Below are 23,884 nucleotides of genomic sequence, written 5' to 3'. Positions count from 1 at the left end.
TCCGAGGTATGACATCAGATTGATCATAGGCTGTAAATATTCGCAGCCCACTGGTGCCGCCTTCAGACGTCAGGATTACTGCACCGATGACAGACAGGTAGTTAGTCTCCCATTTCCTCTGAGATGAGAGTGGAAGTAATTTCACGCAGCCCTCACAAAAGTGTGTGTTTGAAACAGAATGGAGCCCTGAGTCACGAAGCAGGACTGCGATACCGGGAGGTAGAAATTAGACAAACGAGATGAGCCTCCTGTTAAGTGGCTTGCGCGCGAAAATCGTGGCCCAATGACGTCAAAAGGGTAGGTTCTGGGCCGGCTGAACTTTCCCAAGCTGCTGCTGTCAAGATAAATGTCAAACTGACAGTAAGCGGAAGTGAGGCACGTGGACTTCAAAATAAAAGTTTGCTAAACATTCCTATACAGCTTTGTGCCAGACTTGTTTCATTCTGGTTTAAAGAGTTGCCTCGAAAAAGTTTGTTAAACTAAACATTTAGAGATAATAAAAATACATGACATAGAAAGTCAGTAATATGACTGCAACAAAAATATCTACAGCAAGAACAACAACAACAACAAAAAACACTGATAAGGGTGTTTCCAAATACTTGAATATCAGAATTTTTTTTTTGCTAAACAGGAAGTCACAGCTTTCAATAACTTTAGAATTCAGAATATATTTAAAGATTTTACTAATTTTTATTTTTAATATTTAAAGTATCTGATAAGATTATACTGATTCGTTTGTGATTGTAATGATTCTAGATGTTTGAGCTTTTCGACTCTTTGTTAATAATGTTGAGAATTTTTATTTCTTATTAAATTACACTAGTTTAAAGATTAATATTATTATTGTTATTATGTTGTTGTTTTTTATTTTGAAATTTGCAACCGGAAGTCATCTGTTTTTACTTTGGCTAACTCCCGAATCCAAACAGCTAGCCAACTAGCCGAGAAAAGCTAGCTTTTTTTTTCTCATAATAATTGATCGACAAGAAGGTGTCTCTCCGTTTATTACTACTAACAAATCACTTTTGTTTTCAATATGCCTTCTGGAATAAGTGGCTGCCTTTCAGACACCGTGTAGTGAAGAAACGGGACCGTTTTATGTAGCAAAGTGCACCGGCTGCATTAGCAAACTGTGGCAGGCTAACGGTAGCTGCTAGCTTCGGAAGTGCAGCGGAGCGAGGCGTCTGGCTGGGGAACCAAAGCGGCTTCAGACCGCCGGCTGTGGAGCTACCCCCGGTCAGTCAGTTGTCATAATAGGTAGGATTTCAAAAATGCACTGTTGTATTATACTTTCTGTTTGTTGAGAGCTTCCGAACTTTCATTTTTGCTTTATTTTTCCAACTGCTTGGCGTTTTTTTTGTCTTGAAAGTGTCAAAAAAATAAGCCAGTTCCCGTCAGAACTGCCCATGGTCTTCGAAAGTTAGCTTATATTTTTACTCCTAACGGTGCTTTGTGCTTGAAAACCGTCATATTTCCACACCATTCCTATCTGACTTTCCAAACAACTCACCGAATCAACCTTTCTGAATAAATGTCAGGATGTTAGTCAAACAAGAGCTGTAAATAATGTTTTAAAACTGTAAATATGGCTGACATTTTACTCCTGTACTAAGAGACTCCATCTGTTGAGTCTATAATATTCTTGAAGGTGATTGGCTCACGCACGGATCCGTCAAAGCATCCTGAAAGCTGATTGGCTAGAACCCTTCCGCTGGGGCACACCTCGATTCAACAAATCTTTCATGAGATAAAGTTGAGAAAAATATACTCATCACGAAACTTTATTAGTGACTTGTGTTTTCACTGAAGATTCTTCTTTGTTGTGTGATGTAGCCAAAAGTCAAAATGGTGGGATTTAGCTTGTTTAGCTAGCTAAAATTCTTTAGAGTTAAAAGCATGTGTGAAGGAATTTTTATTCTACAGGTGATACTGATGATCCTGGAGAACACTGCGGTTATGTACATCAATTAGAAAGATTCAAGATGCGAGTAGGTTCTGTTTGTCATGCCTAAGATTCAAGTGTTTTTCAGTACAGTTATGTTGTCAGTGTAGTTTATAAATAAGAAATTTATTTGTTAAAACGGCACTGCAGCAGTGCGTTTTTTTATTTTCTAGAGAAGAAAAGAAAAAATGTGTATTAAGGACTGTAAAATGCAGGTTGTAGAAATTCAGCATTGTGCTATATTAACAGTTCTCTCATTTTATTTATTGTTTTCATCTGACAGGAGTAAAAGTGTTACCAGTGGCCTATGAGGAAGCCACGTCGAAAGGTCCCGGTGGCCAGAGGAGGTGGAGTAGATGTCAAAAAGTCCAATATGACGGCTGGCGGGCGTGGGGGAGCCCGCCAGCGATCTCCTTCCCCTTATAGCCTCAAAGCATCTCCAAGCAAGGAAACCCTCAGCTATGCTCAAGCTCAGAAGGTGGTGGAGGTGGAACTGGATGGCAGGCTTCACCGCATTTCCGTCCTGGAGCCTCTGGAAGTCATTACAGATGATGAGATGATGGCTCAGGATATCAGCGAGTGTAACAGCAACAAAGAGAACAGTGAGCAGTCATTATCTCCCCCTAGCACTACTCAATCTACTCGTAAACCTGTTACATCCAGAGGTCGCAGAAAAGACTCTAAATTTTCCTCTGTCAGGTCGCCAAAAATTTCCAAAAACCACTGTCCAGATCCCCAGCCCCAAACACCTGAAAAATCCAACGCATCAAACTCTCACCACACGACTCTTCCAGAGCCTAAATTTCAGGTTCTGGAAACCTTCACACCAGTCGAGGCAGCTCCTCTGCCTGTAGCATATTATCGTTACATTGAATGCTCAGCTGATGAGCAGGAAGTAAAGGCAGAATATGACATGGACGAAGAAGATGCTGCCTGGCTGGAGATGATAAATACTGGCCGGACATCAGAAGGTTTCTCTGTTGTTTCACCGGACACTTTTGAGCTGCTGGTGGATCGTTTGGAGGAGGAGGCGTACCGGGAAGCTCGAAGCCGAGCACCCTCTCAAAGCACAATTGACGACGATGCCTTCTGCTGTGTGTGCCTGGACGATGAATGTCTCAACAGCAATGTCATCCTCTTCTGTGACGCGTGCAACCTGGCTGTGCACCAGGAATGTTATGGAGTTCCCTACGTCCCTGAGGGCCAGTGGCTGTGCCGCTGTTGCCTTCAGTCCCCTCAAAAACCTGTTGACTGTGTTTTATGCCCAAATCGGGGTGGTGCTTTCAAACAAACAAGTGATGGCCAGTGGGCACATGTGGTATGTGCTATATGGATCCCTGAAGTTTGTTTTGCCAACACTGTGTTTCTGGAACCAGTGGAAGGGGTCAATAACATTCCCCCAGCACGCTGGAAACTGACCTGCTGTCTGTGCAAGCAGAAGGGTCGTGGCGCATGTATCCAGTGCCACAAGGCCAACTGTTACACTGCGTTTCATGTCACATGTGCTCAGCGTGCCGGCTTGTTCATGAAGATTGAGCCTGTGAGGGAAACGAACATCAACGGTACAACATTTTCAGTTAAAAAGACGGCCTTTTGTGAGACCCATTCTCCCCCAGGACAAGAGACTGGGTCAGACGAGGATAGTGAAGGTCGAATCGTGGGCAGCAGAGGGAGGGCGAGCAGAGGTCGGAGTGCCTACACAGAAGGTCCAACAACACTGAAAAAAGGCAGAAAGTCTAAAGATGATGCCTCGTCAGGTAAAAAGAAAGGGAAAAAGAAGATGGAGGCAAAAGAACAACATGCTGGTTCACCACAAACGACTGTGCCTCAGATACCCACGAGCAGGTAAGGTAATCTGTAGCTTTGCTTAGTGAAAAATGAAACTGATTTGTTTTTATTTTTGAGGTTTCATCATTTTGTAATGTCACTTAGGGAAGCTAAAGTTGCTCCAACCATTTATTTTAAAAAGCAAAATGAATGTTCAGTTACTGTAGTGTTTGCTGAGAAACATCTGAATTAATGTAAGTCATATTGATGGTAAGATAAACGTGCATGTTCCTCTGCTTTACAGGCTTAATATTATCAGCAAAGGAGTCCTTCTCCAAAGGAAAAACCAATTTATGCAGAGACTGCATAACTACTGGTTACTGAAGCGTCAGTCAAGAAGTGGCGTGCCGCTGGTCCGACGACTGCACTCCAGCATCCAGTCCCAGAGGAACACGGAACAGGTCAGACCAAGAGTTCTCTTTCCTGATCTAATGGTTACAATAAAGAACAGTTTTTGAAAACAATGTATTGTGAGATTAAATAGATTTGTGACATAAGCTGTAAGCTATAAAATATGTTCTCCTTGATAGCCTGAAGTGGACGAGAAGATTTCTGCAGCAAGAGAAGCATTGAGATACTGGCAGAAGCTGCGACATGATCTTGAAAAAGCCAGACTGCTCGTGGAGCTCATACGCAAGAGAGAGAAGCTCAAACGAGAACAGGTAACAATGAAATGAGTTGAATAATAACTCACTTATGGCCAAAGGGCATTTACATTTTTGCTGTCTGTTACTTTATTATGAAGTGACAGTCTGATATTGGTAGGAGGAAAAATGTTCATAACAGAAAAAAAGGTTTGATGTGACATTCATCTATGTGTAATACTAAACAGAAAGTAGGTTGTGCCTTTTGAAGTCGATTCCGAAAAGCACTTGAAATGGTAATTTAGTGATTTACTATATGTGAGCTTGTTCAAGCCTGACACTATGGTCATATCTTCTGTCAACTGCAGGTCAAAGTTCACCAGACAACTTTAGAGCTGCAGCTGACCCCGATGTGGGTGCTTCTTCGCTCCACCCTGGATCAACTTCAGGAGAAGGACACGGCTCAGATTTTTGCGAAGCCAGTTGATATAAAGGAGGTCAGACATTTATTTGTCTTCACCTAACATAAACACCAGATGTAGTTACAGTGTGTCTGCGTCCACCCTGTGATTATTATTATTCTTTAATAATGTGGCAACAATGACTAGGGTGACAATAACTCCTATTGGGAGCACTTTGTCCATGCTGAATCATTTACAGTATTTGAAAAGCTTTTCAAATAGTTGGAAGCGTATTCTTCTCCTCGTGACATTTAATCAACCTTGTATGCGTGGATGTGCAAACTTAGGAGTAAAAACATTTGATCTGTAATGAGCAGTTTTACTATTTTAACCCAGACTTTTTTTTTGTCCTGAATTTAAATCACATGTTTAATCACAGGTTGATAAATGTTCTAAATTGCATCTGCAACTCCCTGCACTAAAAAGTTTTATGTTTTGTCTTGTTCTCAGGTACCAGATTACCTGGAGTTTATCAGCCAGCCGATGGACTTCTCCATTATGTGCTCCAAGCTTGAAAGTCACACTTATCGCTCCGTAGCTGACCTGGAGGCTGACTTCAACCTCATGGTGTCAAACTGCCTCCTCTACAATTCCAAAGACACAGTTTTTCACAGGGCGGCACTTCGTCTTCGTGACTTAGGAGGTGCGATATTACGGCATGCCCAACGGCAAGCCACGAACGCCGGTCTAGACCTGGACACGGGCATGCACCTCCCCAAGTCACCCCAAAAAAGAGACTTTTACAACTGCACCTGGGAGGACGGTAGGTCGTAGTGGAGTTACTGTACATTTCATATATTTAATGTTTTGGTTAGCAGAATGGTGGTACTGCTGGTTGTTATTGCTAGTCGTCCCCCCCCATTATCAGCGTCTGTCTAATTACCATAACTGGGATGTCATTGTTGCTCCTGTATTTACAGTTAATTATTTCTGTTGACATTCAGTATAGTTTTGATAAACCAAACTGTTTTGGAAAGACTTTCTACATTGTTTTTAGATCTTTTTATTCTGGAATCATGAACCTTACCCGCCAGCTTCACTGTTGGATTAACACCTGGATGTGTTCAGTTGACAGTGTTCTGGATCCAGATAACCGACTCCATATGACTGTCGAAGAACAACTGAAAGAGCTGTTGGAGAAGCTGGACTTCGTCACATCCATGCGGTGCAGCGGCGCCCGAACTCGACGCATCCGCCTGCTTCGACGTGAGATCAACAAGATCCGCTACAGGCAGGGTCAAGCCCCAAGCCACAACAGCCACAACGGACACCTTAAAGAAGATGATGAGGATGATGAAGATGAGGAAGACAACGATAACGATGCCAAGGCAGAAAACAACCTTTCGTCTTCATATAAAGGTGAGGGATAAAAAACGGGAAACTGCCAATGCATGAACCTTGAAAAGCTTGTTTTATTTTTTTATTTTGTCAATGAGATCAGTTGTGAACATGAGCTAACGGAACATTGTCTTCAGGTAATTGAGCCAGGGTCCCCCCCACGCACCAACCCCAACCACCCCACTGTCTTCAGTCTAGTAAGTAGGGGCCCAGAGAGTCTCGTTAGCCATGGCTGCCTCACAACAACTCCTCTCTCCTAGTGCACTCTGTGTCTGCACCTCCTTTACACACCACTCTCATGAATCCACCGTTCTCGTTTGGCCTCGTTCAGTCATGCCATATCATCCCACTTCTGACTACAGACTGGTCCAGTCAGAGAGTCACAACAACGCCACACCTGTGGTTTTAGTCATTAAAAGCTGCCATGTTACCATGTTACTGGTGTCCAGTTGTGAGAGCAACGTTTTTTATTCACTGGTCTTGATAAGATTCTCCAAACTCCCTTTGGGCTGTGGTTAGCGTGTACGAATGAAAGGAAATCATTACAGTGGCACCATTCTCCAGTGTGAATACTGCACCACCACATCATACTACATGCAAAATAGATATTCTTTCAAAATAAATGCAGAGGGAAATCAAATTGTACTTGTCTCTTCATTTTTCAGAGGACCTCAAATCTGCTTCGCCCCCAAAACTGGAACCTACAGGCCCTTCTCCTCCTCCACGACAAGGAGATCCACCTCTGGAGCCTCCAACTCTGCGGCCAATCACAAGGGACTCCCATTCCTCCACCTGGCCCTGCAAGCGCCTTAAGATGGGGTGTGAGCTCTCAAACAGCACCACGGAGAACATTAATTGCACTAAAGCACAAGAGCGGTCAACAACGCCGCCTCCCAGTTTGCACAGTGAATCTCAGGTGGTGGCCAACGGCCTGCCGGTGCTCAGCGTCCCCCCGAGGCCCACCACAGAGGGAGTGGGACGACGAACCTCCATATTGTTTAGGAAAGCAAAGAATGGAGCCAAGCTTTTCAAAGAGAGAGACAACCCTATGTTGAATGGAAAGGGGGTGCAGGATGAAGACCCGAGCAACAAGCCTACAGCACCCAGTTCAACCCCCAGCACCCCAACTTCCACCCCTCTGTCCACTTCATCGAAGACCCCCCAGAAAAGCCCAGAGCCCCCCATACTTACTGAACTGTGGACCCCCCCTGGTCGAGACTCAGACACTGAGCTGGAGAGGAGACTGGAAAGTGGTGAGAAGCTTCACTTTGTTGCTGAGATTAAACCCTTTTTTTTAAACTCAAGTTGGAGGTTTTCTCTCAGAGAAGTTCAGAAATGTTTGCTGGAAACACTGCAGACACTTCTGAAGCATCTCTGACAAAATAACTCTTGTGCAGATAATATATTTTGTAGAACCGTAGAACCGTTCATTTATTGCACAGCATGAAACATGTCAAAACATATTTAAATATTGTAGTTTTTGTCTGAATATATAAAGAAGAAAATGATGGAATCACTTTTAATTTACCCTTTTTTTGTAGTTTGAAGCTTTCAGACCATCACAGGCTGTTACACTCAGCTGACTGACAGGAAAAAAAGGAGCCAAAATATGTTGCTTGTTTTTGTTTACTAATCAGCGACGTGTTAGCTCTGTGTCATTTCATTGTGAGTCAGTCAAGGTCGAGGATAACTGATATTTAAATGTCCAGTTGTTTATTTCTTGCCTTTGTAATTTCAGCCGGAGCCGCTCTGTTTCTCTGCTTTGTTTTCAGGACTAACCAACGGCTTTGACAGGCGCAAAGATGGCAGGTCTGACTCTGAGTCAAGCTCGTGTCCAGTGCTGCTCAAAGAAATGTGAGCCACTGTTGTTTATGTTGTTGTTATTTTTGTGATTAAATATACATTTATAATACAGAAGGTTCTGTCTCACAGCAGCTCACCACCCAAACGAAGCCTTGGAAAACCGTCCCTTTCCAAAGTTCCTCTTCTTGAGATAATCAACGGAGACTCGGATTACACTGGTATTCTTACCTCTTTTTATCTCCTAATTTAAACTATCAGGGTTTTTGTTCTGTCCTGTTTATTTTCTTTTCTTTTCTGTTTTCTTGAAGGCAATAATAGTCAAATGTCGGACGATGAGATGGAGCTCGAGCCCCTGGACCTGGTGTGGGCCAAATGCAGAGGATATCCCTCCTACCCTGCTCTGGTAAGCTCAGTTTTATCTAATATTACCTGATTTAATGAGTTGTTACCACTCTGTAAAGCCCTAAACTCTGTTAACTTGTTCCAGGTAATTGACCCAGAGATGCCTGAGGAGGGCCTGCTGCTTAACGGGGTCCCCATCCCTGTCCCACCCAAAGATGTCCTCCATCTGGGCGAGCAGAGACAGGAGGAGACTAACGAGAGACTCTACCTGGTTCTTTTCTTTGACAACAAGCGGACATGGTGAGTTTTACTGATATTTAGGTGTTATGCTGTGCTCCTCTTGTTACAGAGTTTAACTAGGAGATGTTATTTTGGCTAAATTTAGTCCAGAGAGAGAGTCTTATTTTTTTTATCAAAATGGCTCCGGTGCTAGAGCTGGTTCCTAACTGGTTCCCCAGATTGATGTTCCTGTCTCCAGTCAACGACCAGCTGTAATATGAGTACTAGGTGTTGTGTCAAAAAGGAAAAGCACCGTTAGGAAACAGCTTGGCCTGTCACAACCTTGTCCCGATGCAAATAATAACAAAGAAAGACAGCCATGATGGATCCATTAATTCTTCAGATTTGCACATTTTTAAACAGACTTCAAATATTTATAAAATCACCGACCGTTTCTAAAAGTGACAACTGCTCATTGGACTTCTTTAGTCAGCAATAATTACATGATTTTCAATCCCTTCAGGTCTCAGTGTTTTATAAAGAACCACATGATCGCTTTCATTTCACACAAAATTACTATAAAATTTAGATTTGATCAAATCATTGTTTATTTAAAGTGTTTTACTAATCTAAATCCTGCTTGTTTGCGCTGTAGGCAGTGGCTTCCACGAGACAAAGTGACGCCTCTGGGTGTGGATGACACGGCTGACAAGTTGCGCATAATGGAGGGCCGCAAGTCCAGCATCCGCAAGTCTGTCCAGGTGGCATACGACCGAGCCATGATCCACCAGAGCCGGGTGAGCCACAACCACGGCTTTGTGGCCTCCAATTACCTGTAGAGGGCGACTGTGAGCTCCCACGGACAGTCACTAGCCATCGTTTTTCATGTAAAGCAGCAAGTTGGTCGATTCCTGCCTCTGTGGTCTGAAGAGGCTGCCCTGCCTGCAGTTAAGCCCCTGACTGTATTTAATCAGTAAACCACTAGAGTCTGACAGAGCAGTGGTGTTCGTCTTCGTGTTGTTGTTAGATGGACGTGTGAATGAAGGTACCTTAGGCCCCACGTTGCTGCAGTCAGTAGGCGTTATTGTCCCGTTCAGGGATGAATCAAGTTGTCTGCTTACTCCACCTGGATGTCATAAACCTGCGTGTCTGGATCACATGTAAAGGAATTCCAGCTGTTTTGTACAATGCTCCTGCCAAGGGATCAAAGCGTCAGAAACCAGATTTAACATTTCTACAAACTGCAGGAGTCTGATGAATGGATCACTGCCTTCTTTTATACAATACCTTTTTTTTTTTTTACATTTTATTCTTTTACGAAAGATTCTTGTATATTTTAATGGCATACTTGTGTACAAAGGTAATTTAATGTTGCAGTTTTAAAATGCGTGATTCAATCAGCCCTTAGCGGGCGAAGCGAGGCTGTGTATACTTGTAAAGATGAAATAATTCCTGACTTGCTGCAGCGTTTCGAGCTCGTCTTTAATGTAAAATCACCGTGTGTGTGTGTTCATATTGTGCATTTTAGGCATACAACACAATAAGCCAATGTTCTTTATATTTGAAATCTCTTTTTGATACAGAGAGGAATAATTTATTTATAGAAAACAGAACTATAACAATAAAGTTATATTGATCAAATTGAGAATTCTTATTTAAAACAAAAAGGGGAGTTTTAAAAAGCTTTTAACAGATAACTTCTTGTTGTTTTTGCTTCAGACCAAGTTCTGTCCTCCACTGTTGACCTGTTTGTTGAATCTATTTATTTTTCTGAGCCCCAGTTTTATCCAATATATAAGCTTGTACTACTGTCATATTTTATCTGCTCACCCAGTTTTGTCTCTAACCCTTTATTTCCTCATTTCGGGAAATAAAAATTCTATTATAAACATTTTGGTCGTCTTACTTGGTGTTTTTATCTTTAAATCCTGTAATTTTAAAAATGTCATATTTAAATGTTTGTCAGCCACATAGAAACCAAGACAAAAGTTAATTTGCACAATTTTCATCCTTATTTTTCCTTCCAACAAACTCCAGTTATTAGTCTGCACTTGTTGCTTTATTTTACAATTATTTAACCAACTCAGAAGGTTCTGGGAATGTGTATCTTAGCAGTTTAGTTTAGGACAAATATCAAATATAAAAAGACCTACAAAAATAGTTTGAGCAAATTCAAACCCTTCAGAAGTTGAAGTTTTATAAGTGCAGGACAAAAAAAATATACTGTTAAAACTTTTCCTTCAGCCTCATCAAGAAAAGATGAAGATCTTTCATTCTGAAGACAAAGAAGTCTTAAACTGATATAAAAATAAAAAAGAAGAGATTTCCAGCAGTAGTTTCTTCATCTGTGCGCTCGCTGGTGTCTTGTCAGGAGGAGGTAGTTGTGGTGGAGGGTGCGTAGCTCCGTCAGCCGGCCCAACAGGCGGCCGAACCTCTGCGGGCCCCCCCGCGCTGCTCCACACTGGGCCCTGCACGCCCTTGATAGCAGGTCCAGGACCAGCTCCTGCATTTTCTCAACGCAGCTGGCCGCCTGAAGGGACGCCCGGTCTGTACGGCAGGGACACACAAACACACGGGTTCAGAACCGGACCTTCGGGTCGCGTCGTTGCACAGACCGACCGCCTGAAGACTGATGTCAATCTGCTGAGGAGACCCAGATTACTTCTCAATTAATATCATATCAGCACAATGTTTTCCTGTTTTTGTTTTTTTTGTCATACAGTTTTTGCAATCTTAACTACTTCTGCATACTTTGTGCTATTGTAGCCCCTCAAACATCAAACTATTCAGCTTCGTCAGGAGGGTGCTGTGACTTTTGCTTTTTGTAAGTTTTCCCCATAAAAGAAACATCAGGATCTTTTCAGTTCCTTCAGAAACATTGTTCTCTTTGAAATCTGCTCCAGAGTTCTGGCTTTTTGTGACCCCTTCAGGCAAAATGAGTGGAAATATGCAAAAAAAAAGTGAAAATATTGATTTTTGCTGTAAAAACAACAAAAACTCTATCCACAGATCCCAGTAACTAAATTAGCATATAATCTTCCTAATCTACCTTTAAATCTAAGTTTTCTAACAGGTAAGCCTTCAGTTTAACTCTAATCCTTTGAATTTTCTCTGAAACCGTACATTATTCTGTGCCAGCTGCTGCAGCGCCGGGAAATCCCTTCGTATAATGCTCGGCATCATTGTGAAGCTGAGGGATTCTCCTTTTTTAATATATGGCTGGAATTCCTAATGAAAACTCTAACCGGCCCTCTCGTCAGCTGATAAATCACCAGATTTGAACAAATTACGTCTCATTTTGAAGCTTTTGACACTTTAAAGTAATAACAACTCAATATGGACAAAGTCCTCGTTTTGCCAGCATGTGTCATATTTTGGTCTTTTTTTTTTTTCCTTTTCCTACATTTAACCTACAGCTATCCTTCTGCTACTTTTAGCTTTAACGACTCAATTTTAGCTTCTTCAACAAGTCATTCAGCATTCTCCCTGCATTTTCACAGAACATTTCTCCAGCTGGCAGCAGAATTGACAGGATTTTTTTTTTTTTTTTTTTTTTTTGTTTTTCTGCTCTGGTTTCTCCATTACATCTTCATTGCAGTATGAGCATGAGAGAGTGGTTCCTGGGGCGGTCAGCAGGGCGTATTCTGCCTCCGTCACGCGCAGCACCGCCATGCTGTGGAGGAAGTTCAGCACCGACCCGAGGAGATCCTCACTGCCTCCTGTTCACACCAGGAAATGAATTAACTAGTTTTATTGTTATTATTTTAAGACTAAAATCCCGGGTGAATGAACTCACCTGAACTGACCGGCGTCCTGCTCTGGATGTTTTCTTTGGTTTCTGCATCTCTGAGCCAGTTTTGCGTGGACCTGCTGAAAAGCTGCAGGACTGACAATAAGGGTCGTAAAGTGAGTGGGATTCACGCGTTGAAAATGTGCTTTTGTTCCTCAGCCTCGCCGTGGTTTATTCACCTGGACTGGGGCTCGCTGGGTTGTGGGAGAACTGCTGAGCCGAGAGCAGGAACATGACCTCCAGCGAGGAGACAGACAAGAGAGCAAACTGGTCGGAGAGATCCAGGAGGTCAAAGCCTGCGTGGTAAACAGGGGTTATTCTGCTTTTTCCTCTTTTTAAATCTGTTATATTTCAGGGTGAGATAAAAACAGAAACATCCAGGTGCTCTGTTAGACCCTACCCACACACATGAAAGCCCTGGATGTTCTCAGAGTAGTAAAAAAAGGTAGTAAAAGGCTAGCTAAAACCTACAAACAGCAGAACTGTAGCTATAAACTAAAAGCAAGACAAAAACAGAGAAAGTATGTTGGAGCTGATTTCAGAGAGAACAATGTTTGTTCAAGGAATTTCTTCAGAAAAAATACCTGTAAAATAGTTACCAAAGAACAAAAAGCCAAAGCATCCGTCTCCTGAACCACCTGAACGAATGGCTAAAAGAGCACAAAGTATGCAGGAGTTTTATTGCAAAAAACATACAGAAAAATAAAACTTCTCTAAAAACGACTGAAGAAAGACCAGTTTAAGTTTGCAGCTGCTTGTGGGAATAAATATCATGACCTCTGGTCTGACTGAACCAAAATAAACATCACAGTAAGTTTTAGGAGACAACAGTGAGGTCTGGAAGCTTAATAGCGTTTTCATCAGTAAAGCACAGTGGTAGCAGTACCATGGTATGGGGTTTATCACTGCAAAACAGATCTAAAATACCTGCCATCTTTAGGACAGCAGGTTATCCTAATCAACTTAAGCAGAATGCCACAAAGCTGTGCCAGGGAAGTGAAATCTCAGACAGAAATGCATCTACTGAAAGGCTTGTGAAGCATTTTTCCAAAGAATTTAAAATCCCTTCCCTCTGTCCAGTCTTTGTGTGCAGAACTGAAAATGCTGCTGTGAGAAAAGATTTTAAACACGGTTCTCTGAGTTCAAAATTGTCAAAACGTTATGGAGGGCCACACACAGCATCTATTCATTGTTAAACAGTTTTAAAATGATGTTAAAAATAGAACGTGTGTGTCATCCTTTCCTATAATAAACACTCAAATGAAGTCCCATCCACCCACACTTCTTTGTTGCCATGAGAACAGCAGAGATGCTGAACAGTTGGATGAGATGGACTCGCGTGTTGTTAGAGTTTTTGGTTTTTGAATTTAACAAAAAGCTTAATCTTTACCAGCATCTGTAAAAGTTCCTGAAAACTGCTGCAGCTGCGGGAGTTTTAAACGTTGAGTTCACAGCTTAGAAAAGTGGAGAGGTTATAATATCCTCTGTTTGTTAGTCGATGATAACTTATATGTTTTGAAGGCGACAGACCCGACCTACCGGGAACAGTCCTGGCAAACTGCAGCAGCCTTTGATGGTGCGGGGGAACGTCAGACAGGCCCTCCCCTTCTTCTGCACACTGCCACTCAAACACCTGCCCACGTGCAAACAACACACAGCGTGAACACAACAGAAAAGGATTAAAGCCCGAGTTTATATTTGCCTCTGAAACTGTGACCGACCATGAAGCTGCTGCTGTCCTGATCTCTAAACTGCCGGTGAGCCTCCACCATCTTATCCACAATGTATTTCTGTTCCCGGGTCAAACCGGCAAACAGAACCTGGAGCAGATGGAAGAACACAATTATTAATATTACCCCAGCATTTTATTTTCCACATCATGGCACTGCCACCGCCGTGCTGTACTGATAAAACTTTGTTAAAAACATGTTTTTAAACCGTATAGTAGGACAAAAACTTCATATAAATGTTAATTCCCATTCTCAGAGTGTCCCAGTAAGGATGAGTAAGGACAGAATGAGTCTAAGCCTGTGTGTGTGTGTGTGTGTGTGTGTGTGATACCTGTCCATGAATCCTGCTGGTAGAGCTGACCTTCCTGCTGTCTGTGTTCTCCTCTTCCTCCTGCCCTCTGCTTTTACCTCCTTTTCTGAGTCGTTTGGATTGACACTGCACTTCTGTGAGCAGACCTGGGGTCAAAGAAAAAAAAAAAAAACACATTATAAACAAAACATTCTGCATAAGTCTCGAGTCATTCCTCATTTCTTTATGTTTTGTCCCCAAGGAAACAGACTTTCCTGTAATCTGTAAAAATCATACTATGTCTTCAGTCTGATGAATTTTCAGTTTTTCTTTGGACTTGACTTTTGTATTATTTTCAGTTTTATATAGGATCATTTTATGGAAATTTTTCTCTGGTTTTAATCAAACTGAAGCAGATTTTCTGTACACTCAGCCAGCATTCCCACAGCGCGACACTTCCTCAGCCGGCAGTCCTGGCACTTCCTCCTCATGTACATGTCCATCTCGCAGCCGCCGCCGCTCTTACAGTGATACACGGCTTTCTTGGTCACGCTGCGCCGGAAGAAACCTGCAGTGACACCAACAGAAGGACCATCGGTGACTTTAAACTCGATAAATGACGTTTTCTGTGGAAACGCAGAGGGCTGAATGAAATGTCTTAAAGAAGCTAAAACCATCATTTTTAGCTGAAAACGATCAGAGCAGCATTTTAATTAGCACAAAAAGCTAAAAGATAAAATAAGCAAAACAATAGAAGTTGAAAGCACCAACACAGTAACGAAAAGATAAAATTAGTAAAAGCAGAAAACAATTAAAACAGGAAGCTACATTCTAAAATTAGTAAAACAGAAGCTAAAGGCTAAAACCAGCAGAACAGTAGCTAAAAGCTAAAAATTAAGCAGGTATATTGAAGTAGATTTTAAAGTCACAAAGTTTCTTAACATCCTGAAGAGTTTTCTATTCATTTCAATGACAAAAAAATTGTCAATAAAGTGATATGTGTTAAAAAATATTTAGAAAATACAAAAAGCAAAAGTCACAGCTGTATTTGCTGATTTAGCTGAACCTTTTGATTCCTGAATGGCTGAAGTAGCTGAAAGTCTGCTGAAGGAGTTGGAGTCCACAAACCTACAGAGGAAACTACAAACATGGTGAACGCTGACTCAGCATATATGGAATACCTTTACATCCCTCACAGGTGAGGGCGTTGTAGTGATACCCTGACGCTTTGTCTCCACACACCACACACAGCTCGTCCTGACCTCTGTTCCTCCCCCCTGACCCAACCCGGGACCTCTGACCCAGAGGCACCACCCCAAATCCATGAGCCAGAGCCCCAGAGAGCGGGTCCGGACCAGGATCACAGGGGGCCTCCAGGCAGTGCGGGTTGTACTGGTACGGAGCGTGGCAGAGCTGAGAGGACGAGGCAGACGACGAAGGTGAGGGGGTGGAGGAAGACGGGGAGCCGTAGAGGGAGAAGGGCAGGTTGGCCGGGAGGTACTGCTGTTGGCTGTAAGGGAGCAGCTGGAAGTCAGGGTCCTGGATCGGATAACCCAGAGGTTCGCCCAGCATGTCTGGAAGAGGTTAAACGGAGCTCAATTCATTTACAACCAGAATGATTCCACAGTGTTTACGCTGAAGGTTTGCTCATCTTCCTCACCAGTGTGTGGTGATGAGGATGAGCTGCTGTATAAACTTCTACCTGACATTTGGAGGTATCCAACCACACAAAACCCATTAGGGTCAAAAACCCAACATGAGGCACACAAACACATGTGGGCTCCTCTCGGCTAACAGTGAAAACGTCTCCTTCTCATATTTGGGCTTCAGATAAAAGACTGACTGCAGCAGGCTGGCTGAACGTTTCAGGACGCTCCATGACGCCGCTCCAAGTTGACTCGCATCACAGGATTGGGATTTTACGTGACGTCACTGTTTTTATGACTCTGAAGGGAGAAAAAAAGGAGCTGATGGTGAAACCTTGAGAACTTGTTCAGGATGCAGCTGAGAACTCCGGGTGCCATTTTGGACTTCTTGATCCCCTTTTTTTTTAATTATCATTCGCTCAGTCTCTGATGGGCAGTCCTCTGAGGAAACATGTGTGGTCACTGGCAGCTTATAAAAGTCCAGCTGGACTGGGTCAAACAGAACCGCTCTGGGGCCTGTCAGATCCTGAAGAAATGGACCCAAACTGAAACCAGACTCTGAGGACTCTCTGCTAAAGATGGAACATGAAGATAAATGCAAAAAAATGTTGACGTAATAAAGGCCTAGTATTCCTGAAGGAATGATTCTCACATCCAACGGTTATGTTCTGAAAGTTTAATTAAAATTTATTAGGATTTTAATTTTATGCAAGACAAAAAAATCTCCGCCCTTTTCAGTTTAACTGATTGTGTTTTTCAAGGAGCTGACATTGTTTCTGCGATCTCCCCCTTCCTAACTTATCAGTACTGCCTGATTGCGTATAATTTATTTTCAATGTGGCATCATGTTGCGTTTACTTTGTGTCTCAGCGTATCTCTGACAAGATAAGTCAAACATGCAGTCGCCATTTATCAAAGGATGTCACAAAGATTTCCATCAGATTATCATGTCCTTAATCAGCCATTCGTTCTGTTTTGTCTCTGTCTCTTTCCTGTCCTCTCAAACCCCAGCCCATCCTGAGCCTGGTTCTGGTTCTGGTTTCTTCCTGTTAAAAGAGAGTCAATCCTTTCTCCCGTCACTAACCTGCTGCTCAGGATGGGAGATTGTGACAAACAGACGAATCCTTAGATAGGCGACTTTTACTGCTCTGCATTTTATAAAGTCTGTGAATGTTTCTGTACAGATACCTGAGACGACTTCTGTTGTGAGTTAGCGCTATATAATTAAACTGAATTAAATTAAAATGAATTTAGGTCATATTTATGCAACACAAAACAGCCTTTAATCTAACAAACCAAAATGATTGCACATTTTTAGAACAGATTTTTTCAGATAAATGGTGCAAGAAGTTGTTACTCAGTGAAAATTCTTCCATGGTAATTGTTTATAATCTGGACAACGCAGCAGTGAAGTGCTTATATTGAAACATAGTTCGGTTATATTATATTAAATGGATGGATGTTTTTAATTGTATAATGTTTTATTTTATGTAACTAAGCCCATGTAACTGAAGTTCTTTGTTGTTTTAAAAGATGCTTTAAAAGCTGACTTATTTAGTCAAACATTTGAAAGTTTGTTGATTAAGATGACTTCTTCTGAATCTCAGAAATTGATCAGTTTAAAGCACTCATTAGCCCTCCTTTGTTCTGTTTAATGTATGAAGTTAAACATGTAACGAAATAAAAGAGCTTGTAGATTAGATGTTTGTGCAATGATCTGCACAGAAACATCTGATCTTGTAAGTGTAATTGTGTGTGAAAACCGCCTCTCTTGTCTCTTCCTCTCCATATCCAGATGTTTTCTGTCTTTACCAGACGATGCTGGCGGTGGGTTAGAGGGGAGAGAGAGGGGGGGGGTCCTTGTTTTTTTTGGTATGTGACATAGCTGCGGTTCATACTGTTTGTAAACCATTTGTGCGCTGTCTAAACACTCCTCAGCCTCCCCTTCCATCCCACGCACGCCAGGGAGCTAAATGACACCAGTAAACGACCCCCCGTGGCTCCCCCCGCCCCACCTCCTGCAGCAGGGAGAACTTGTTGATGAAACTCGTCAGTATAAATAGATCCTCTGATGCACGCTCCTCAAGACTTGTTCTGTTTCGTCGTGTCACTGAGTTCTGTTTTTAAAACCTTAGCGTTCATCCGTCGGCTGTCAGAGTGACTGAAACGATCCTGAGCCTCGTTGTGAAGAAACATAATGTAGAACTGACCCACTTGGCTAAAAACATTGTTCTGATTACACAATACTGTTAAAGTCATAGCTAATCGTATTAATCTGAACCTTTTATTTGGAAGAAGGATGTTGGGAAAGGCTGGTATTTATTCATTTATAAGGTTTAAAGTCAGAATTGAACTTAATGAGCTGATGTAAAAAATATCTCCAATTAAAGGCCTAGCAGTCCCTGAAGGAATCACCTGCAGCCTTTATGTCTGAGTTCATATTATATTAAGAAATGATGTTGAAATGAGTTGTAGCGTTTTTATTAAATCTTTAAAACATGTTATACGTAATCTCATGCAGCACTGCGAACTGTCAGAGCGTGTGTTGTGGATGACTTTCAGCTGCTGCCACAAACTTTTTACTCAGTATCTGTAAATAAGGAAAAACTGTTCCTGTTGGACTTCAGAAAGTTGAATTTCAGCTCTGTAACAAACAGTGAATTCACTTCCCTTCGCTAAGTTGAGATAATGACACAGAACAAACCGATCTGTTCTACAAGAACATCTGCCTCTTCTTCAGACATTCAAATCAGGACTTTGCTTCTCGTACCAGGAGCTGTTTTAAACACAAACATATCTGTAATTGTGAAGCTTTAAGATCTAAAAGATTAAAACAGAAGGTGGAGGCGGAGAGAGAAGAAAAAAAAAAAACAAAGTAAAAACCATCTAAAGGAGCTGAAGACGAAGAAGCAGGACTGGGATGGAGGACTCACCGTAGTACTGGAGCTGCTCTGTGGAGCAGAAACCATCCGAGGGGGAGAGATACCCCCCTGCCGAGAAGCTCATCTCAGGCTCTGTCCACTCTCTCATCTGGACAGAAAATCTTCTTTCCAGCTAATAATACAGGATCTATCTTCTCTCACACACACACACACACACAAAGACATAAACACACTCAGTTACTCAGAGGATTCACACAGATTATGAAGGTTCTGGGAAGTGAGGAGACATTCCTCAATCCCCAGGATGGGTTCAGGTCTCTTAGCTGTCCCGGCTGATATTCCAGCCTATTAAAAAAAAAAAAACCAGCAGAGAGGAAGAGTGCAGCTGAGGCTCTTCGTCAGAGGTTGATGAAGTGCTGGAGGAGGGCTTAAGTGTCCCTGAGGGGGTAGACAAAAGGGAAAGTAGGGACACCCAGGAAGGACGGGGTTGGGACCGGGGTCCAAACAGCTGGACTTCACAGATCAGAGAGGAAAGATGGTGACCTTAACCCTCATGAGCAGACTGGAAGACTTTCTGCACTTCTTGTGTTGTAGGTAGAAGAATATAAGAGGTTAAACACTAAACTATGAACATTTATTACAGTTTGAAGACACTTTTTGAAGTTTAGGTCAGATTTATTTCAGACCAACCCAATCCATATTCTCTATCTTTAGCTGTTTTATGTACCTGCCCATGTTTGTCCTCCAGCATGTTGACTCTGCCCCCTTTGTTTACTGCTGCTCTGTTTGTGCTGCAGTTAATATTAGACAGCAGTTAGATTTAAAGAGCCTCAGGGACCTCGGCCTCCCCCGCAGACAGTGAAAGGATTGGCGGCCTGAATGCAGGCCTGAGACCCTCTGAGGAGGGCCGTCTGACACGCAGCATGCTTACTGAGGATGAATGGTGTCCTCCCGTCCTCCCATCAACCCCTCACACTGACTCAACCGGGACTGACTGGTGGGTGGCAGAGGGTTAGAGGGAGAGCTCATCACTCCTAAAGTCTTTACTGGTACCGTCACAATCAATCTCAGTGAGAAACGAAGCAGGAATGTGGTTACGAGTTTCCCTCCTCCGACGAGAAGATGAACAAACAGAAATATACTAAATGTTAAAAACAGAAATGTACATTTCCTGCAAAGTCACACTTGTAGGATTCAGATTTAACTTTAAATTCAGAAGCAATTAAAATCAAACAAAAGGACAATAAAATGCAAAACCTTATTGTTTTGAACACGTTAGATGGCTTTAAAACATCTAAAGATTTTATCACATTATTTGCTATAAACTATTATAAAGATCTTTTTGAAGACCAGCATTTAATCTATCTTAAAAACATTAATGTGAAAAACTGGGTCCAACTTTTGTTATATTTTTCAACAAGAATTTGTAAAAGTAGTGTACGAACACTCCAACGTTTGTCACATCTAATCCAAAATCAGAGTTTGAGATTACGTGCTAGGGATTAGACTTTTTACAGAAAAAAACTGTCATGTTTGAAGGAATTTAATTTAAATCACATTTAATTAAAGTTATGTAAAGTTCTTCAGAAAAGTTAAAGTTTTATCAGCAGTAGACAGGAGTCAGTGTGCTCTCAATGAAAGGCAAACAAAGCAAAATTATCAAACCAGAGTGATAAAAATAACTTTTTCTGTTAAAAAAACAACAGCAAATTGAACCAAAAACTAAAATCAAACAGAACAACATCTGTGCTGCAACATCGACTTTTCTTCTGGCTGCAAATGTACAAAAACATAAAATAATTAATGCAAAAGCAGTATATTAAGGCATTCAGTCAAATATTATGAAGCTTTAAAGTCTGAGGGGTTTCAAGATGCAAATATTTCCCCTTTCTATTGACTCTTACTGACTATTTACAGCAGAATCAAATATCTCACTTTAATCTTATTATTTTTATGGTTCCTTTTGCTCCTGAGGATTATTGTGTCATCACAAATAACTAACAAATGGTCGTGGATGCTGATGATTCAAAAACAGGATTTAAAATGATTTCCAGATAATTCAGTGTTCTTCATCCCAAGAAATATAAATAAATAAATAAAAATGCTGCATCAACAATAAGAAGTATATATCTTCAGGCGTGTAAGGACAACAGTAAAAACTGTAAAGCAAAACGAGTTTTCTTCAATAAAAATGTGTGCTGAGCAGACTGGAAACTATTGACTGTCCAAAAGTTAAAGTTCAAGTGTTTTTGTTGAGGGAATTGTTAAAAAAAAAAAACTATTTTCCTGTGATGTTATTGTACACGTTTATCTGTAGGCACAGTTTAACAATCAAGTGTTTGATTAGAATAAAACCAGATGTTCCTTTCTATAGATGTGCCTCAGTAATTAGTTTATTTACTGAAAAAAACATGTTTTATCTTATTACTCTCATTCAGGTAATAATAGTTATTGTGTTAAACATTCTTGTTGGAGAGTGATGGCATCTGAATTTATGAAAAGATCTTTTGACTTCATTAATTCAAAATGAAACAACAGGTCTTTGTTTACAGTCATGTTTGCTACTGTATGACTCTGCACATTAAAACAATCAGGTTTCAATCCTAAACTCAGTCTGGCTATCAAACAAGCAAGAAGGAATATTTTTTACCATGCTAACTAACCACAATCTACGTTTACAGTGTGGATGTGGCCGTAAAACAAAGAAGAGCAAAAATAACCCTAAAACTGAATAATCTGTTTCAACATTTAGATGTTTTACTTTCTGTTTAGAAATTCCTTTATCAAAAATATGAACGATATCTTGAAAAAAGGCAGGATTTATCCTTTTGTAGCATCGTCTCACTAATGTGCACATTCCAGGCCGTCAACCCTTTTAGTGACCAAAGTCCAGGACAAACTAACATGTCCTGTCCTTATTAAGTATGCTGTGAGCACACCAGTGATTTAAGTCAACTTTAAAAGAAAAACTCCTTAATTAGGGTATCTTGTAAAAAATGAACTTTTTGTCCAATCTAGTTTGGGAATCTATAGAACTGGATTGTACTCAAATAAAAGAAATGAAAACTAAATAATAAAGCTAAAATAAAAATGTAATAAAACAGAAGTGGAAGATTCTTATTTATCTGTTTCATCCCATCATCTGCTGCCAAACAAGTCACAACAATGATAAACCATCCTACTAACAACCGCTGACCTCTGATGAGTGAAAGGACAACTGAGAGTTACTCTAAATGATGGAGACAACATCTGAGGGTCCAGATGTCACCGTGGATCTTCTGGAGGTGTCACACTTTGGACACATTGTTGAACGCAGGCCTAACTGAGGGCTCGCCTCGTGGAAGAGCAGAATGAGGAGGAATGACTTTTAGGGGACACACGCATTAACAATAATTAGTAAAACCGGCCTCGGAAATTTAATTGGATCAAGAGTCCAAAAAAACGTCCACACAAGAAAATAAATGTGGTAAGACCAGATTAACAGGGTGGAAACAATCGTTTGGCTCGCCAAAAATACACAAACTTGGGGTTTTCTAAACACATTTCTCTAAAGTGGTGGTATGCTCAAACCCTTAAACTCATTAGTCCCGACTCACTCACAGCACAAGCCCAGAGATAAATTCAGCACTTCATAAATCCCGGTGTGGACGTGGTCAGCTCCTGTCCTTATCAGGCAGCTCCTGGCTGGTAGCTGCAGCTCGATAACGACCCGTTCTGTTTACTGACGCCTGCAGGAACCAGCGCTCACATTAAAGTAGCCCCTGGATTTACTGAGTAAAGTCCATAGCTTACGTCTGGGGGAGGGTGGGTGGGCGTTTGGCTATCATGGGGAGAAATGTAAATTGTCAAAGGGCTACTTAAAGCATTTGTATGAAAGCATTTCCTCTGTTCTGCTGAGACTTTTTATGTTTTATTGATTGTTCATTCTCTTCTCCTTCCTCAAAGGGCTTTGTAGACGGACACTTGGTTTGATAAATCCTTTAAAGTCCTGACAAAGGCAGAACCAGACCTTGAACAGAGTTTACCAAACTTCTCATTTCCAGAAAATAAAAAGGCAGAAACTTGTGACTCTAGTTACATTTGGTTAAAGTATGCAAACACTGTAATTAGGCGAGTTAAATAAGAACATAATGACCACGACCACCGCTAGAAGATGTTTGTGTGCTTATTACAACACGTTTATAACTCAATAGTTTCCCAATTTTGGGAGCCACTGCTCTTGAATATCACGTTTTTGGTGATAACAGACTAAAAAGAAAAATGTACACAATTAAAATCAGATTTTTCTCACATAAATACCTAAGTTATAAAAACATAGAATGGAGCAATTTTTATATAGCTCAATAATTACCATTTTAAGATGGTCCCAAACAAAATCCAGGTATCACGACCATGATGTTTTAAACTGCTGAGGAATAAAATGTTAGTATCTTAATTTCACTTCAGTAAGAGAATTTAAACTCACCTGTGATTAGTTTTCCTGCCATGCAGTGCAGGCTTCAATGTCCAGCTTTTACTGTTTTTTTTTTTTTTGGTAATGTTGACAGCGGGACAGCCTCTGTTCTCTTTCTCTCTCTGACACACGCAAAGTAAACACAACCTTTCAAAAGAGATGTGGGTTTTAGTCATGCAAGCGGCAATTTGACCAAAGATCTTCTGTGGAGGCGAAGGGGGAATCGTCTTTAGAGGCATTTTAGTTACTGAGGGGGACGAAATGTTAATTTCTAACAACCGTTTTGCCACACATAGCCTTTTACTGTTGTTGTACGGGCAACCATGAGTCAAAAATGTCCCCATCTTTCCCGCTTGTAGGAACCGGAGCCATCTCATTAAGAAATTCCCAGCATAAAGTGTTTATAAACAGGCTCTGGGCCATCCCTGGTGATGGATGGATGCGCCCTATCGCTGGCTCTTCCTGCTGACTCCTCAACCCGCCTAACAATCTTTCTGCCACTGTTTCACAACCACATGTTAAACTCCTGATATTTTCTGTTTTGACTTGTCTTTCCTCGCTGGGTGGGCCCTCAC

At 41.4% G+C, this 23,884-nt stretch overlaps 2 protein-coding genes across 4 annotated transcripts; one reads left to right on the top strand and one right to left on the bottom strand.

Annotated features, from left to right (window-relative positions):
- The first annotated feature begins 923 nt into the window (after positions 1 to 923).
- Positions 924 to 10,410, top strand: brpf3b (bromodomain and PHD finger containing, 3b). Of its 3 annotated transcripts, none has more exons than XM_025004871.2 (13): positions 924 to 1,239; positions 2,229 to 3,790; positions 4,017 to 4,173; positions 4,303 to 4,434; positions 4,725 to 4,853; positions 5,268 to 5,580; positions 5,886 to 6,176; positions 6,821 to 7,408; positions 7,928 to 8,009; positions 8,088 to 8,176; positions 8,267 to 8,361; positions 8,446 to 8,600; positions 9,175 to 10,410. In XM_025004871.2, exons 2-13 carry the CDS (start codon positions 2,253 to 2,255, stop codon positions 9,356 to 9,358), a joined length of 3,753 nt encoding a protein of 1,250 aa, XP_024860639.1. In that variant the 5' UTR covers positions 924 to 1,239; positions 2,229 to 2,252; the 3' UTR covers positions 9,359 to 10,410. The 3 variants fall into 3 exon arrangements, with proteins under 3 accessions (XP_024860639.1, XP_017266831.1, XP_017266829.1); XM_017411342.3 differs by having other exon boundaries at positions 924 to 1,260; positions 8,091 to 8,176; XM_017411340.3 differs by having other exon boundaries at positions 924 to 1,260.
- Positions 9,794 to 22,438, bottom strand: nr1h5 (nuclear receptor subfamily 1, group H, member 5). Its single transcript, XM_017411343.3, has 10 exons — positions 18,908 to 22,438; positions 15,510 to 15,902; positions 14,756 to 14,896; positions 14,371 to 14,495; positions 14,031 to 14,129; positions 13,849 to 13,942; positions 12,489 to 12,605; positions 12,316 to 12,405; positions 12,121 to 12,238; positions 9,794 to 11,068 (listed from the first exon to the last, which is right to left on the bottom strand). The coding sequence occupies exons 1-10, from the start codon at positions 19,002 to 19,004 to the stop codon at positions 10,861 to 10,863; spliced, it is 1,482 nt and encodes a 493-aa protein (XP_017266832.1). The 5' UTR covers positions 19,005 to 22,438; the 3' UTR covers positions 9,794 to 10,860.
- Between the last annotated feature and the right edge of the window lie 1,446 nt (positions 22,439 to 23,884).

Source organism: Kryptolebias marmoratus, linkage group LG8 (assembly GCF_001649575.2).
Source record: "Kryptolebias marmoratus isolate JLee-2015 linkage group LG8, ASM164957v2, whole genome shotgun sequence".
In the NCBI taxonomy this organism is placed as follows: Eukaryota; Metazoa; Chordata; class Actinopteri; order Cyprinodontiformes; family Rivulidae; genus Kryptolebias; species Kryptolebias marmoratus.
This window is presented reverse-complemented; position numbering and strand designations above follow the sequence as displayed.